The sequence below is a fragment of the Callospermophilus lateralis genome, chromosome 5 (genome assembly GCF_048772815.1).
Source record: "Callospermophilus lateralis isolate mCalLat2 chromosome 5, mCalLat2.hap1, whole genome shotgun sequence".
Classification (NCBI taxonomy): domain Eukaryota; kingdom Metazoa; phylum Chordata; class Mammalia; order Rodentia; family Sciuridae; genus Callospermophilus; species Callospermophilus lateralis.
Window position 1 is genome coordinate 66,189,835 of NC_135309.1, and position 18,380 is coordinate 66,208,214.

Below are 18,380 nucleotides of genomic sequence, written 5' to 3' on the forward strand. Positions count from 1 at the left end.
AATATAGGTCCTTATGTTTTTGTTGGTAGTATTAATATAACATTGTATGATAGTATATTATTATATACAACAGTATTTATCAAAATCAGCACTATAGTATCTACCATATATTAATGGCCATGCATCTCCTATATGCTTCAGGCTTTCCAAAGGATTTTTGATATATTGTTTAACTGAGTCCCCACCACAACCACCTGAGAATGATACCACTAATATTAATTTACAAATGAGAAACTGAGGCTGACAGGTGAAGCAGCTTGGACAAAGGCCGGTTCCCTGACAACTAAAATAAGTGGACATAAAAAAATGTTAAATGTTACTGTATTCCTTTGAACTTTGATTTTATGGGTTAGTTTAATTGATGGGCCAGAAGGGCAGTGCTTTTTTTATATTTGGTTTTGACTTCAGGTTGGAATGTATTTTCCCTGCATCTGTATTTTCACATTTGTCTTTTTGTTCATCTCACCTCCTATCTACACAAATAAAAGGTTAATGTTTATAATTTGAAAGAAATGACAAAATCACAGGAAGACACTGTCTTATATACCTGAAGAGAATTAATAATAATTAATTAATTATATTTATTTATAATTAAATTATAAATAAATTTATATGGGGTGTCTTCTATCATAGCTAATGATAATATTACCTTATATGTCATAGTACTTTACAGGACAAGTTTTTTTCCCATGTGTTTTCAAATTTAACCCTAGAAACAACCATTTCAGGAATTTTCCAAGTAAGTTTCTTAGAGATAGCAGATGATAAAAGAGAAATGTAGATCCAGAATTTCTTATCCTTTTTCCATTTTTACTACAGTTTTTCATTGTTCTAGGAAGAATTGTTAGAACTTCCCATTGTAACTTATTACCTGATAGCTCTTGTGGTTGTGACACTGTGCCAAACGCCTAACATAAGTACATCCTCCTGAAATTGGAAAGAACTAAGTTTTCATCATTTGAGATAAAGTGTCTTTCCAATGTCTTATATGGAAGAAAAACTGAGTTTCTATATCTATTAAAAATAAGACCCTTTCTCTATAAAGATGCATTTTTTAGAATAGGAATTAGCAAAATTTTCCTGTAAGGGGAAATGTAGTAAATATTTTAAAGTTTAGACATAGAGTATCTGTAAAACTGCTCAACTAAACTGTACAATAAAAGCAGCCTTAGGCAATATGTAAATGAATGGACATGCTGTGTTCCAATAAAACTTTATTCATAAAAGCAAGAAGCAGGATGTATTGGACCATGGCTATTATTTGGCCCATCCTCGTCTGGAAGATATGTTCTTCCATTCACTCTATTCAAAATATTGCATTTTTAACTTATAATTACTATAAAAATGATTAACAAGAAATTTCACATTCCTTACCTTACCATAAGTCTTCAAAATCCTGAGTATATCAGAGCAAATCTCAACTCAAACTTGCAGCATTCCAAGTGCTCAGTGCATCTAATGGCCACCACCCTGGACAACCAGCTGTAGAGCATTCAAGAGAACAGGCATCTAGGAAAGGGCCTTAGACCTGAGCTGGAGCAGAGTAGGATGAAGGTGAGTTAAAGATGCCTGACTACTTATTTCACCAAGTCCCCTTGGGTTCCAAGCTCTTTTACAATAATCATCCTGAGGATAATCACTGTGCCTAACCCACTTGAATCAAAGTGTGAAATATGATATATGAAGAACTATGTAATGTTTTGAACAACCAACAATAAAAATTTTAAAAAATCATAAAAAAATAAATAAATAAAAATATTTATTGCAGGATAAAAAAAATAAAAATGAAATATTCATAAAATGCTATATGGACCTAGAATATACTCTAATAGGTAAAGGTAGGTAAGCTATTGAGGTAAGTAAAATCTCAGATACTTAATAATTACCATGATTTAAATAGACTTTGAATCTTAAAAAAATATATATATTATAGTCAGAAAGGCTTCCAACTGTTTTGTGAGATCTTACAGTTTGACAAATGACAGAGACTCAATATCACTCAGCTAAGTAATACTCCTGGGATTTTCTTCTCTTCCAAGTTATTCTAAGTGTGTGTGGGTGGGTGGGTGTGTGCGTGTGGTGATAGAGATGGAGAAGACAGAGGCAGGCAGCAGAGATGAAGTCAGGGAAGGAGGACACAAAACAGGGTCACTGAGAGGCTTTTTCAAGCTACTAATGCCAAGCCCCATCCTGATGTCCTCAATCAGAGACTTACTCAGCCAAATTAAGGTAGCGAGTGCCATTGCTCATCTACTAGGAGTCCTCCATTGTTACTGGAAATGTAACAAAACACAGAATATCATCTTAGCCAGAATTCTTAGGAGGTAAGATGGTTAGAAGGAATATTTCAAGCTACTTGGTCTGTTGGTTTGGGGACAGCACAGGACAGGGATTCTGCTAATTGTGGAGAAGGATGTAAAGAGACATCCTTCTCCACAAGTGGATGTAATGTGCCTGAATGGTGAGACAGAGAGAGGACTCTACAAACTGCAGTATTTTCATTTTGTTAGTTTGTTGGTTGGCTTGTGTTTCCATATGTGCATGTGCACAGAGCTTAGGAAAGGAGCTAGGTTGCTGTACTAAGACAGGTAAGGTTAAGGCCATTATCAACTATTTTTCACCTTCTCTGTTAGCAGTAGCATATTCTGTTCTACCCAAAAAGGAAGAAAGAGAACATTTTATAATATCATCTTAGTCACCAATGTATTAGCCTAATCACAATATCAATCTATGAGCTAACTGGAGATGCCAGTTTGGATCCAGTGAGGGTTGTAGAGTCTAAAAAGGTCTCCAGCTGCTCTGTATTAAACTCTTCTCCTTTCAGGGGAAACCCATTAGAGCAATACTTCCTAATTTTAATGTATATTCCAATTGCCTGAGAATTTATTAAATTGCACATTCTAATTCATAGGTCTAGGATGGAGCCCAGGATTCTGTGTTTCCTGCCAGGTTCTGGATGATACCTTCCTTCTTGTCTGCAGGTGACATGTTGGATAGTGCGGGCTGCAGAACTTCAAATATTTGTCTGAACAAAGTCCCATTAACCGTCTTGGGTATTTCCTCCTTTTACACACTGCATTCCTAGCTCTAAGGCTCCTGATTCCCTCCCCTCTAAGCACAGGGTGGCCTGGAATATGAAAAGAGATGAGGAATTAAGTGATCACAGCGGCATAAACTATAAATCCTGCCTGGGAGCACACCTTTTCTTTGAGGCTTATTTCTTTTCATCCTTTTGCCTCTCTGCCTTTAGGTATCAAAGCTTGAAAGAGAGAAGACCCAAGAAGCAAAGAGGATTCGTGAGCTGGAGCAGCGCAAGCACACAGTCCTGGTAACAGAACTCAAAGCCAAGCTCCACGAGGAGAAGATGAAGGAGCTGCAGGCCGTGAGGGAGAATCTCATCAAGCAACACGAGCAAGAAATGTCAAGGACAGTGAAGGTGCGGGATGGAGAGATCCAGAGGCTCAAGTCGGCTCTGTGTGCTCTCCGGGATGGCAGCAGTGACAAAGTAAGGACAGCGCTCACCATTGAGGCCCGGGAGGAGGCCCGGAAACTGTTTGATGCAGAGCGCCTTAAGCTCTTACAGGAAATTGCGGACCTGAAAACGGCCAAGAAGCAGGTGGACGAGGCTCTGAGCAATATGATCCAAGCGGATAAAATCAAGGCTGGGGACCTCAGGAGTGAGCATCAGTCCCACCAAGAAGCCATCTCCAAGATCAAGTGGGAGTCAGAGCGGGATATTCGGAGGCTGGTTAGTAATCCCATCAGACCATGCGATGCAGAAACCTTCTCTTTCTAGGCTCAGAGCTCTGTGGGACTTGCTTTTTCAGGTGTTTCCTGGTCAGTGGATGGTATACAATGCCTAATTATTGTCCAGTGCTCCATTCAAAATGCAAAATAGGTCAACAGGTATTCAGGTAGCGAGATAAACAGATGGATGTGCCCAGGCCTAAAAGAAATTATAAAATGTAAGAGAATTTGGAATCACCCTTCTCTTATTAATTGGCTCTTCCTAGTCCCACATTTTTAGAGAGTATCTGTTCCATGACCCTGGTTTTCTTTGATTGACATCTGTAAAAATATTCTAAATTAGGAACTCTTCCAATGTTTACATGCTTTTATGGACTTTGCATTTATAAAATCTCATTGGGATTTTTACAGGGCACAGGAGATGGTTCTGTGATTTTTCAAGGTGTCTGCAAATGGTAGCCACTTGAACATCCTAAGTGATTCACCAATCTTTTTTTCCCATGAACCATGTCTGAAAACAAGAGACAGAGCTATAAAATCTTTAATCATTTTGAAAATTGATCTTTTCTCAAAATAAACAGGGGTCATTCAAAATAAGAGTCATTATAATTTCTTAATTGGATGGTATTCCTAAGTAGCTGGTTGGCTATTTGCAATATTCAAGATTTACCTCAGCCCCTGCAGTTTGGATCTTTCCTTTTAACTTGTACAACCCAAAAGCACATAGATCTTTCACCATACTAAAAATAAATAAATTAACTAATTAAAAAATGCAAATGTAACCATCATCTAAAAGCTAAAATGCCCTACATTGGCCATTTTAGTTATTTTAGAAACAACATTTATGTTTATCTACACTTAGATGTTTAGTATTAGTTGTATCTTAGTTAATCTTATTAAATTAACTATCACCTATTAGAATGTACTTTATGCTTCTCTAAAAATAGTATTTTCTTAGAATAAAAAAAAAAAACTATACTTTCCTTCCTGTGTCTGCCAATTCTAAGCAATTGTTTTCTAAGAATTCTAATTATGTTCTTTGGCTATACCTAGTATTTAAATTTTAAGGTAATAGTGGTTACCATAGAACATTTTTAAATAGCTAAATGTGTAATTTTCTTTGTAATGTACTATAGTGTGACTGTAAAATATTCCTGTTGCCACATCTTCTGAATCTTTATATCTGCAATTCATTCTATGCCATGGTTTGATAATAAAAACCAAACACAGTGCAGAAATATTGGTCCCTGCCCTGTCTTTGGTTTTGCAAGTGACAATGGCTGATGAATAAAGAATCAAAACTGTGAAAGCTGGAGTTGGCAGATAGGTCAATGAAAAAGAAAGCTCTGCAGTAAATATTTTTGTTAATGGGTTTCAATGTAAAATGTACAAGTGCACGTGTTTGTTTATCTGTGATTATTTATTTATCTGTTTATTTATTTAATTTATGGTGATACTAAGAATCAGTGTGATGATAGATTCTTACATCCACAGCTACATCCACAGCCCTTTCTTATTTTTTATTTTTGAGATGGGGTCTTGCTTAGTTGCCTGGGCTGGCCTTGAATTTGAGATCCTCTTATCTCATCCACCCAAGTAGCTGGGATTACAGGTGTGTGCCCCTGTGTCTGGCCATAAATTTCTTCCATGGCTTCCTTAGTAAGGTACTGCTGAAGTAGACATGAAATCCCCCTTAATAACAATGTAAAATTTAGACCACCTGAAGAGTGGTCCAAAAACTGAGTGCAAACAAAATACCAAAGGAAACCTTTAATAATACACATGCATTCATCTTCATTTCTTCCTTCTTCTTACCTATCCCTACCCACACCCCAGCTCCATTTGTGGAACTGGAAGGGACATAAATGGAAGCTGTTCTGTCTAGAAAAACTTATCTAAGAATTTGGTGCATATCCCTTTATATCTGAGCTAGAGCTTGGTTTTATTTTCGGTATTTGGAGATCAGAGTCCATTCCCACCACCACAGTAATGGAGAGCCTCCTCAGTGCCAGCTACGGAGAACCACTTTGAGAATTTGGCCAATCCTGGGGCCAGTATAGTCTAGGGCCTGACAGAATGGGCTCTAGAATCAGAAAACTGAATTGAAAACCAGGCTTCCCTACTTCCTAGCCAGCTGCCTATCACCAAGATTTCACCTTTCAGGTTCTCAGTCCATCATCTGTAAAGGGGTAATAACAAAACCCACTGGATAGGATTATAACGTTTTGACTATTGTGCTTCAAATATGGTAAAAGATCAGTAAATCTCAGCTTCGATGATGGTGGTGACTATTTGGGCACTGATGGGATGATTCCCCCAGCAAGCTGGGTTAGGCAGAGTGTGTCGGAATTCAGAAGATACCCATCTGCAGCTGTGTTTTAACCATGAAGAACGTTACCCGTGGTGACATTGACGAATGACTGCGTGAGTTAAAAATAATACTGGGGCCGAGAGTCCAGTGCAAGACAATAAAAACTAATATTTTCTCTCTTTATCAGAGCATTACCTGATTACTTACCATGTTATCAGATGATATTGTAGATCCTACATACCTTAGCCCCCCTACCCTCCCAAAATAGACCTAAAATGTGTGACTTAGAAGCAATAGTTTACTGGCATTTCTGTGCGGAAAATACTTCACTATGTTTAACAATTTCTATCCCAAATGCTTTTCTTTTTTTTCCTCTGGTCTAAAGAGCATACAAAGAAAGTGATTTGTTAAATATTAGATGACATTTTAGGAAGAGAAAAACAGAATGATGTTTAAATCTTTTCCCAGTTATATTTCAAATATTTACATATAATGTAATAAAACAGAGAGAAAGTTTTCACCAATAGCTACTGTCTCTTCAAAAATTGTTTGCCAACATTTACTTCATTAGCGCTCATCCAGAGACAGCAAAAAGATTTCAGTCCAATGGAAGTCTGGTCAATTGTTATTGAAATACTTCTGAGGCCATACCCAAGCCTAGCACAAATGAGTATTGAGATCAATAAATATGTCCCACAGATGCAGGAGGAGAAATAGTGACTATTACCAGGTACTTTCCATTCCAGTTCTAGTCCCAACCATGATTTTCTGACAATAATGGCAAAATGTTTGCCAAGTACAGCCTGCTCTGAAATATGGATGGGAATTGAAAAGAACCATATAACATGAACCACTGAGAGGACCCTCCTTCAAAGTGGCCAGCCAAATGCAAACATCTTAGTCTTGAAAGATCATTAGGCCACTGAGAAGTCTGCAGTTACAAATGAACAGCTGATATTTGCTACTTGGATTGAACTCAAATGTGCATTCCCCTGAAGAGAAGGCAACATAAAAATTGCCTGGGAAACATTGTAGTAGAATATTCAGTATTCGTCTTTATTAACACTAATGACCCCATTCTCAAGTTAGCCTTTCCTTTCCATATCTAACCAACCCAGACCATTTCAAACAATACATTGAATGAGAACATCTGTATAGAATATTCTAGAAAGGAAAAACTGCTCCAATTGCCACCTAATTAAACTAGGACGACCCTTTATTACACATTGTTGCCCCATCATATTCATGTGTTCAATACATTTGTCATATTCATTTTTCCCCCTGAATCAATCAGAAGAAATAAGTTAAATTCCTACCATTGAAAAATGCATTTCTTTACAGCACTGTTAAAATGTCCTGGGTCTCATTTCATTCAGATGGATGAAATCAAAGCCAAGGACAGGATCATCTTTTCCCTGGAAAAGGAACTGGAGACCCAGACAGGCTATGTACAGAAACTCCAACTGCAGAAGGAAGCGTTGGATGAACAGCTCTTTCTGGTTAAGGAGGCTGAGTGCAACATGAGCAGTCCCAAACGGGAAATCCCAGGAAGGGCAGGAGACGGCTCCGAACACTGCAGCAGTCCTGTAAGTCCACTCAAGTTGGGGTTGGGAACTCAGGAGTCATCTTTTATTTAGCCCCCAAGTTTTACCTTTCACTTAAGCTCTTTTCCTGTTTACTGCCCAGAAATCAATTGATCTCCTACTATAATACCAGCTAATATCTTGGGAACAAGGTTTTCTAAATTCATAGACAACAAAGTGGTCTGCACTGCATTAGCAGATCACATGAGAATTATAGACCTCTTCATAGACTGCTTCTAGCCAAACAATGCCTGTGCAAACTTAAGTCGATTATAAGAATCATAAATTAAATGAAAATATTTTGCCTCTTGCCAAGACTGGTAATTTTCCCTTGTGTGAACAGTTGGGTTAGAAATTGGTAAAGACAGTTATAATCTACAAAGGTCAAAACGCATATCTGTAAAAAGACTAAACCATTTATAATCATTGTGTGAAAGCTTCTAGTATGATTGAACTTGCCATTTATTTACCTGGATTTTCATCATTTTATATAAGAAATTATTTTTGGAAGTACGGCAAGAGAAGTCAGCTTATATGTAGTTGGCTATTACCTTTCAAATTATTTAGCTGCTAAAATGATGAAAATGTATTATTTAGGAATAGAGATGAGTTCCAAAGTACTACTTAGAACAAAGTAATGAATAATTAATGAATTGGTTTTCAGGATATATATATAGCCTAGTAGGTGGTAGAAAGCATACCGATCTAGGATGTAGCAGATGTATGTTTTAGTTGTATCACTGACACTTACCTACACTGTAGCATAATTGTCAGAGAATGAGCCCTAGAATCAGACTCCTTGGTTCAAATTCAGGATCTGACATTAACAGAATAACTTTAAGCAAACCACTTCACTGTACAGAATCTCCTCATTGGTAAAGTAGAGGCTATACTGGTATCCCACAAGGCAGTTCAAATGATCAGAAGAAATGGTGTATGAAATGTTGAGCACAGCATCTGGCATGCAGTTAACATCCAATACAAATTTGCTATTAATCTGCACACATAAGCCATAAGACCTTGAACAAGTTATGCTTCCATGAAGTTTACCTGTCCTGCTGAATCCCCTAGGATATTGTAAATCTAGGGGTATAATGGTTGTGAAACTGTTCTGTCAACAGCACTCTTAAATGATATTAGAATTGCCAGCATATGATAATGATAATGACAGCCTATGGACTCTAGTAGAGAACTAAGTCATGACTGCTATGTAAAGTGATTCATAGCAATTCTGCCCATGGGAAAGCCAGTTACACTGGGCAAAATATTTTAGTGTAGACTACCCTATAAACTACTGCCTTTTATACCAAAAGGAAAGGTACCTTTCTTCAGTCTGATCTTTTTCTCCAGGAGTATGAAGGAATTTACAAAGCCCATACCTACCTCCTAATCTGTCCTCTCTGTGGCGAAGTGTAAGAGCAGGATGGCTGTCTAATTCGTAGTAGAAAGCAATGTGCAGCCATGACATGAGGGATGCTCCTTGAACCTCATGTAATCACCACATGACCTTGGTCTCACAGCACAGAGCTCCGATTCATTGATCCAAAACTCTGCCATAGCCCCTGCCTTGATTCTGGACCCCTGAGTGTCTGCCATGTAGAATTCATTTGCCATTTCCACCCAAGTGGTGAATACTGGGAGTTAGAAAGGGTAAATATTTACTCTTCTCTGAACAAGAGAAATTTTGGTGTCATTTCATAAAGTAGATAAGGAGAAGTCAGCCTATTACTTTAATAAATGCATTCCAAAACTTTGTGAAAAGTATTAAAGATGAAATGCCCATTTTAATTTTCATGTATAGGATTTGCGAAGAAATCAAAAGAGAATAGCGGAGTTAAATGCCACTATAAGAAAATTAGAAGATAGGAACACTTTGCTTGGAGATGAACGAAATGAATTGGTGAGTGTACTGGGTTAAGCCCTATATCTTGGAAATAGGTATTATGTTTTAGCAATGTAACATAATAAAAAAGTGAGCATATAACAAAGGTACAGTTCAATAAATACTTGCATAGTGGCACACCCAATCCACCTAACCACCACCCAGATGAATGAGTAGATTACCAGCTCTCAAATCCTCTCTTGGGATCCCTCCCATTCGCCATCCTTCTAAAGATGACCACCGTTTTTGCCTTCTATTCCCATAGACATCACCATTTTTTTTTTTTTTTTTTGTAAAAGGAATCATACAATTTTTACTCTTTTGTGTCTGACTTCTTTTGCTCAGCTTTTTTGTGTGTGTGATATTCATCCGCTATGAAGGACACTTTCTTTACATTATACTATTCAATTAAAATATCATAAGGTACTTATTCATTCTATGGTTAAGGGCTATTTTTGCCTTGTTCCACAATACTTTTAAGCTGTTAAGAATGGTGCTACTACATGGTAAAAAATGTGTCCATTACTACTAGAGTATCCTAGAGTAGCATATAGGCAGCCTCAGTGGTAATTGCAGTTTCCTAAAGTTTTTTTTTAACTGTATACATCTCCATCAACAATGTACAGGGGTTTCAGTTTCTCCACGTATGTGCAAAAATGCAAAGATAATTGTTAATTTTAGCATTTCGGTGCCCATGAGGTATATCTGTATTTTTATTTTAATTTTTACTTTTATCATTATCAATGAGGTTGGGTAACCTTGCAAACATCTCCCAAAACCCTTCAGGTTTTGCCCTTAGTCTTTTGCTCAGTTTCTGTTGTACTGCCTCTAATTTTCTTATTAATATTAAGGCTGAAATGATGAGAAAACATCATTTGTGGGATATTGCATTTAAAATATCCTGCTCTGTGGCTTATTATTTACATTTTTAATGGAGTTGTTCATATAGAGGAGTTATTTTCAGCCTTTCATTTTTTAAAAATACATGCATTTTAGGCTATAATTGTTCTTCCAAGTCTGATTTTTAGCCTCATCTCCCAAGTGTTAAAGTGTCATCATGCACTGCTATTTTACTCAAAATCTTTTCTAATCACGTGTGATTTCTTCTTTGCTCCATGGCTACTTAGAAGTATATGGCTTAATTTCCAAAAATTTGGAGATTTTTTAGTTATCCTTTGATTATAGATTTCTCCCTTGGAAGGCTTCTTTTGGAATTTGTAGAGATTGGCTTTGTGGTCTGAGCATATGGTCAATTTTAGAAATGTTTCATGTTCACATGCAAAGAAGATATACTCTATAATTATTAGTTATAGTTTGATTAAAGTTTGTTAAGTCTATTTAAAATTTTTGGTAGCCTTACTGATATTTTTGCCTGCCTGCTTTCCCCAAAGTTTTATCTGTGTATCTGCTTCATTCTGTCAATTTGCTTTACATATATTCGAAGTTATATTACTAGATGCATATAAATTAGAATTCATTGCATGTTTTTGGCATACTACCCTTTTATCATTATGAAATACTTTCTTTTCTCTAGGACTTGACTTAAAATCTATTGTTAATTTAACTGAATCACATTTTTTCTTTTAGTGGTTTGCATGAATCTATAAGTATATATACATAAATATACACACAAACACATACATATACTTTACTTTTAATCTTTTGTTGTTGCATTTAAGATATATTTTTTTAAAAGGAACATTTTGTGGGGGCACCATGGAACTGATTATTGATCTATGTTTTGTTAGAATTATAGAGATTTCCCTCTCTTTGTGCTTATCTATGTTTTCTGTGAATAGTAAAAGTAAGTAAACTTAGATATTTAAAACTCATGTCATTGGCCTCCAGAAAAGAGATAAAGATCAAAATAATGAACCTAGTAGAAGAATTTATTTGTCCGTATGTGTTTTCCATATTTAATATTAATGATTCAGACACTGAAGCTCAAGAACTGAGAATTATGTCAGGTTATTTATGAAAATCAATACAAATCTGAACTTCAGTATAAAATGAGAGTTTTCAAATGGAGATTAGAATGAAGTAGGAAAGGTGCTATTTAAGAATCTCCAAGGCAACATTTTCAAATATTCATAGATAGCCAAGTCCCCTACCTCAGGACCTCCCAAAACAACAGACTCTCAATAGCAGGAGTAACTTTAAAAAATCTTCTTAGATGTTTCCGATAACCCTTCCCTTTCCTTGTGTTGGTCACTCCTTCCCTAATACCTTTTCTTGTTCAGAATCACTACTATAAAAAGAATATATTGATCATGGGAAACTTAACATGAAAACTCATAATATATAAGTAGATTGGTCATAAAATACATCATCCAAACAGGAGAGTTTTGAGAGTAAAAGGGGGACCATTTACATTTACCTCAAGACAACATTCAAAAGTTTAGGTCAATGGTTCTAAATTACAGAGGTTCTAAATTCTAAATTGAGCAGCATTTAGAAACATTTTGGTTATCACAAATGGCAGGGTGTTACTGATATCTAATGGGCAGAGAGCAAGAAATGCAACTTCTACAACAAAAACCTTTCTCCAACAGTGTCAAAGGTGCTGAGGTAGAAAATCCTCTGCCTTAGAACTGGGAAAATGAGAGTCACCTTTGGTTATTCATGGATAACAATAAAATCATACTTTGCCAAGACTTGGTGAAAATTGTATTCTTAACACAAACATCAATACAGTTTTTGTTCAATAAATCTCTTCTTTAAAAATAAATAGCTTTAGTACGAATCAAGAGACCTCAGCAAAATCTCTGAGGAAATGGATGAACTTTTGGAAATGAGCAGACTTGGATTCAGGACATGGTTGTATTACTTGGTGACCCTGTGATCTGGATGAGCTGCTTTGTCACTGTGAGACAATGAGAGGCCATCCTAGTTCCAGGGAAGGGGGTTGAGCATAATGGGGTAAACAGGCAGGAGCAGCTAAAGAGAGTGTTTCCAAAAGCAATATCTCTGCAGCACCTCCTTTAGGGTAATAGAGATACAGGATTTTGAAGAAAGTGATGAAAAGCCGTAGAGGAATCTGGAAACAAAGAAGCAGATCTGTTAAATGGAGGATTGGAATGTCAGTGAAGCAGACAAAGGGACTCACTCTGAAGGTACTTTCTCTCCCATCAATTGACTCCCCTCTCCAAACTGAGACAAATTCTGATGTTCCTTCCTAGTTAAAACGTGTGCGGGAAACGGAAAAGCAATGTAAACCTCTCCTGGAAAGGAACAAGTGCCTCGCCAAGAGAAATGATGAGCTGATGGTGTCTTTGCAACGCATGGAGGAGAAACTAAAAGCCGTCACCAAGGAAAATTCAGAAATGGTGTGTACTGCAGGCTCGGCAGAACTCAAGTTTCCTTCCCTATATTCCTTCCTTCTTTGTAATAACCTGACTTACTGTTTTCTTTCCGCTTATTTTTGAAGTATCTTGCTATTTGGGTTTTTCCTTATGTAAGCAAGGAAGCTTTAAGGAGGAAAGCAAGGGAAGCCTGCTGCCTCGGAATTTTATGGGGTTTCTAAATTTACAGAACTGGAGGAGTGCTTCCAGGAGTCTGCACACTCTCCAAAACCAAAGCTTCAATGTGTTTCCTCAGCCGTAGAAACCTTCTTCCAATGTACCCTTTACAGACCTGTATAGAGGGACACCTTTAAGAACTGGCATAGTAGTTGGAAAATAGAAACCGTCACTGGCATTAGGTATGGACAGGTGATATGCTAATGCACTCCTTAACAGATTTCCAACACAGCTATAGAGGTCTCCAGAAATTCCCCCAATGACTTCAACATAGTATCACAGATAAAACACACATAACAGTTTTAGTTGGTGTGTGTAGAAACACACATTCTAACTAGAAAATGTTTAGCTGGAGCCTCATAAACTTTCTGCCAGTGTTTTATAGTAATGACTGAACTTTGGCATTTTTTAAAGTTTCCACCTGTACTTTCTTCTTTTCAAATCCAGAGAGAAAAAATAATATCACACCCACCTTTGAAGAAATTAAAATCTCTGAATGACCTCGACCAAGCTAACGAAGAACAAGAGACAGAGTTTCTAAAACTTCAGGTTATTGAACAGCAGAACATTATTGATGAGCTCACAAGGGTAGGTTCTGGATCAATCTGTAAACTCTACACTTGATCCCAAGGCCAAGTAGTGTGTTAGTCAGCTTTTATCACTGTGATGGAAAAGAAAAAAAAAAAAAAAACTGATAAGAACAATTAGAGGAGAAAAAGTTTATTTGGCTCACAGATTCAGAGGTCTCAGTCCACAGACTCCATTGCTCTTGACCCAAGGTGAGGCAGAACATCATGGCAGAGGGGCGTGGAGGAGGAAAGCAGCTCAGGTCTTGGCAATCAGGAAGCAGAGAGAGCTCCACTCATCAGGGACAAAATATAAACCCCAAAGACATGCGCCCAGTGACCCACTTCATTCAGCCACTCCCCAACTATTTATACTTACCACCCAGTTAATCCACATAAGTGGAGTGATGCACTGATTATATTAAAGTTCTCATAACCTAATCATTTCACCTCTAAACTTTCTTGCATTGTCTTATACATGACATTTTGAGGGATATCTCATATCTAAACCATAACAAATAGCCAACAAATCAACATACAGTGGAAGCACTTAATAATTTTGGATTAACCCCAGAGGCCCAAGTTTACATGTTCAGTATATAATTATGTTTAGGAGACTCTATTCCAGAGATATTTTATATCGTTAAACTGCTTTAGACCTTTTCATTTATAATCCTTTGTTAACTAATTTGGTAGCATAAATAATAGCTGCAAAGCACTTTAAAAGAACCTTGAAGTGAATTGTTATGTAAGTTTGCAGGGTGTGTGTGTGTCTTTCAATTGTCTTCCAGTATTAGAATCCTGAGACTAAATATTTTGCTTATAGTACAGGACCATATATCTCTTGCTACTCAACACTGAATCAGTGTCTAACACAGATGCCATTTAGTAATTATTTTCTGAATAAACAACAACATAATTACATGACAGAACTGGAATTCCAGTCCAAATTTTCTGACTATGCTTCAGTCCCTGCTGTATAGGTAGAACAATTACTGCTACTGATGACATCTGGCTGAGGTTTGTGTTACCTGCAACAAGGGCTGAGACTTTGGAAACCTTTGTGTTCTCTTCTTTGCCTCTCTGCCTTTATTCTGAGAATGATATCCTTGATTCCTTGTACTTCAGGACCAACCAAGCCCCACACTTGAGAAACCAGAGACAGGGGTTAGGCAATAGTCTGCCAAGTGGTTGAGCAAGATAGTTCACTGTCATTAAGAGAGGGAAACTTATGACTTTGGTTGTAAATTATTTATTGTTTATCTTTGAAACAATTTCTATGTTGACTATATGCTGTAATGCATACACTAATTAGGAGGGTTATCTAAGTATTTTAATGCAAATACATTTCAAAAGTCTCAACTACAGCTAGGTGCAGTGATGATGCCTGTAATCCCAGTGACTCAGGAGGCTAAGGCAGGAGGATGGCAAGTTTGAGACCAACCTCAGCAACTTAGCAAGGCCTAAGGACTTAGGGAGACCCTGTCTCAAAATAAAACATTAAAAAAAAAAAAAAAAAAAAGCCTGGAAATGTGGCTGAGTGGTTAGTTAAGCAACCCCGGATTCAATCCCCATTACCAAAAAAAAAAAAAAAAAGTGTCAACTACAGTGAGGTGTCAAGATCAAAATGTTTTAACTTGTAAAGGCAAAAAATCAAAAAGCCTAAATACCATTTGCTTAAAACACATTACTTTTCAAATGTGATATGAAGCTCTGGGTTCCTCACTTCATTTCCACAATGTAATAACTCATAAATATCACATTTTCACAAGTTCAGGAATTTACCTCACTTTAAAAATCCTGGATTAAGCTATAAGTTTCATATAGAATTCTAGGCTATTTAGGCATGTTGATCAGAACATCTGCTTTAAACTTGTGCAGTAAATACACAGAGTGCTTAATAAGTAATCCTCAAATTCCCTCAGTATCTCCATTCATAGCAAGAACAAATTAAAAAAAAAGATACTATAATTCCCCCTAAAAATAAATAAATAAAAATAAAACAAAACAGAAACACTGAATAAATCCAGTGAACTAGGATCCAAACAAGTTTCCACAAAATAGCCAAAAGATAGCTTTCTATACTTTACAAATGAAGAAAATAAAAGAATAAAGGTTCATTTTATTGTGAAATGCTACTTTCTAAACACAAATCTAAAGTAATCTGGGGTCTGGGAAAATAGAAGAACTGTGCTTTGTGGATATATAAGTAATGATTTTCAAAACTGCTTGATTTTTAAGTATAAATAAAACAAAGGATTCTGATTAGGAACACAGTACACTTCCTGATGGTGAGGCCTCAAAACCAAAAGTTGCCAAAATTTTCCAAATAAAAATCTTATTTTGAAGAAAAATATGTAAGGCCTCAAGGGAAAAACTAATCTGTTTTTTGCAAAAAAGGGGGAAAAAAGAAAATGAAAAAGAAACCTGTATGAATATATATACCAACTAGCACTCAAAACCCGTTATCTGTTTTACAGGACAGAGAAAAGCTCATCCGTAGGAGAAAGCATAGAAGAAGTTCCAAGCCAATTAAGGTAATGAGAAACTAGGTTATCAGGCATTTGCCACAAATAGCCAGAGAGGTGAGCTTACCAAGGAATCTTCCTGCAAAAAATGTGATAAATCAGATGTTCCTGAACTCAGCAAACCAGGAGCTTTATTTGCTAAAAGAAATCTCTTCTCTTGACATTTCTCAGAGTCTGAAAATAATCGTGTTTGCTTTAATAGGACTTTCTCTGAATAGAGAAGCCACTAAGTTCAATGTAGAAAGGCTTGTTTAACAAGTTGAAAAGTTACAATCCAAGAACACGCAACAGGTAGATATGCTTTGATGTCTTCCTCTGGATAATATCAGAGTTTTCTGCTCATTCTATCAGTATATTTTCTTTATTCACTTGAACTATAAATTTTATTGATAATGACACTCTCAATCCACCAGTATCAGGATGGCCTCTTAGTGCCCACAGAAGTCTTGTGATTTAGTTTGTTTGGTTTCAGTGTCTGTTTTTACTAAGTGCCTCATTTGATTTGGATATGGAATTAGATGGCAAGACTTAAGGTCTCATGATCCTCTTCATAAAAGCCTAACTTTTTAAAGAATATTTTATTGACCCTAAGAAAAAATGTTTTTTGTATGTTCTTACCTATAAAATTAGGTCAGAGAAGGCATTATAGTATTGCATAATGTCAGCATTTAGATGCCTGGATTTTCAAAGTCCTGTGAACACATTTTAAATACTAGAAAGAGTATATTACATTAACTCTTCAAGATAAAAAATGTAATGTGAAAGAGGCTATAATATTAGTGAATCCTCTTTGAATAAGTCAGAAATGATATAACATGAGAGAAATATTCATTGCTACTGTTGTGCTTCTGCCTAATATTTTTCTCTCATCAAAGAAACATTTCAGGGTGTCTCCCGTGCTCATCTACATGTATGTCGGCATGGAGTTTTGACATGTTGCTTTCCCATGTGTAGTTGTGTCAGTCAACACATGCTTTCCCTCTGCTTAGAGGCCTGTTTTGGACCCATTCATTGGCTATGATGAGGACTCTATGGATTCAGAGACATCTTCCATGGCCTCCTTCAGAACAGACCGAACACCAGCTACTCCCGACGATGACCTCGATGAGGTAAGCTCTTCTGTTTCTCTAGTCTTGTGTGATGTTGTCACCAAATCTTTCCTTTAAGGGAAAGAAAAAAAAAATCACTTTTCATCTCCTTTATGACCCACACAGAGTGATCTCATAACAGTGACCAAGTCTGAGACCACAGTTTGCCTTATTCCTTCTTGATAAGTAACATCATCTGTGTCATGTGAAACTTCTAGAAACTCTATAAGTTGAAGACTTCTTTCAAAATAAAAGTTACTCTCCAACATCCTTCATCTAGGGAAGTTGTGAGCCCACGAACAAGCTCAGGGGTTTTCTATATAGAGTCTAAGGCTCTCTGATCCACCCTCAACAGACCAATCTAGGTGGTTTCATTACAGTGAAGAATACAGGACCCAAACACACATCCCTTGACTTGGGATCTGGGGGTAAATATCCCTCAGTCTTCAATTTTCACAAAACTCCCTAGTGATTGTGTAAGTCCTGAAGTTTAGGACCTTGAGCTATAAACAGTTTTTTTATATATATATAATTTATCTGTAAAAGAAGTCGTGGATATGAATTATTGAAAAAAAGTAAAATTTTGAATATCATCTTCCTTTGATTTAGATCCAAAATCCATGTACTTATTTGCATTTGGATCTAAATTGTCTGATATCCTATCATAAATGGGTAATAATCAGAAATGAACAAGTGAGTAAATGCTTCTTTTTAAAATTCATTTCTTACACATTTCTGCAATGTCTGTCTTGAGAGTATTACAGTACTTGTATCCACATAGACACTTGAGAATTAAAAATGAAATCAAACAGAATGTTAAATCAAACAACTTTCCTTCCCTAAAAACAGTGGGTGAATGTTAGTTATTGCTTACCTGGAACACAGAACCTGAATTAACACAATTACTTTGGGCCTTTTTGTTTTTTGTTTGTATTTTAACCTCAAGAGTTTAGCAGCTGAAGAATCTGAGCTACGATTTCGACAATTGACAAAAGAATACCAGGCCCTCCAAAGAGCATATGCCCTGCTACAGGAGCAGACGGGAGGCATCATCGATGCTGAGCGAGAAGCCAAGGTTGGTGCTCCACTGCCCAGAGCGCTCTGAATTAGGTTGGAGAGGTTGCAGCATGGATCTCAGCAACAGGAAAATGTCAGTC

The 18,380-nt window shown here is 36.7% G+C and overlaps 1 protein-coding gene across 2 annotated transcripts in view; it reads left to right on the plus strand.

Annotated features, from left to right (window-relative positions):
* Jakmip2 (janus kinase and microtubule interacting protein 2) overlaps window positions 1–18,380 on the plus strand; it is a 54,497-nt gene that overhangs the window by 5,587 nt on the left and 30,530 nt on the right. For both annotated transcript variants that reach the window (XM_076855943.2, XM_076855944.2), the window contains exons 2-9: window positions 3,251–3,748; window positions 7,435–7,644; window positions 9,443–9,541; window positions 12,703–12,849; window positions 13,489–13,629; window positions 16,088–16,144; window positions 17,125–17,244; window positions 18,170–18,298. In XM_076855943.2, the coding sequence (XP_076712058.2) occupies window positions 3,251–3,748; window positions 7,435–7,644; window positions 9,443–9,541; window positions 12,703–12,849; window positions 13,489–13,629; window positions 16,088–16,144; window positions 17,125–17,244; window positions 18,170–18,298 (1,401 nt within the window). The remainder of the gene's footprint in view (window positions 1–3,250; window positions 3,749–7,434; window positions 7,645–9,442; window positions 9,542–12,702; window positions 12,850–13,488; window positions 13,630–16,087; window positions 16,145–17,124; window positions 17,245–18,169; window positions 18,299–18,380) is intronic.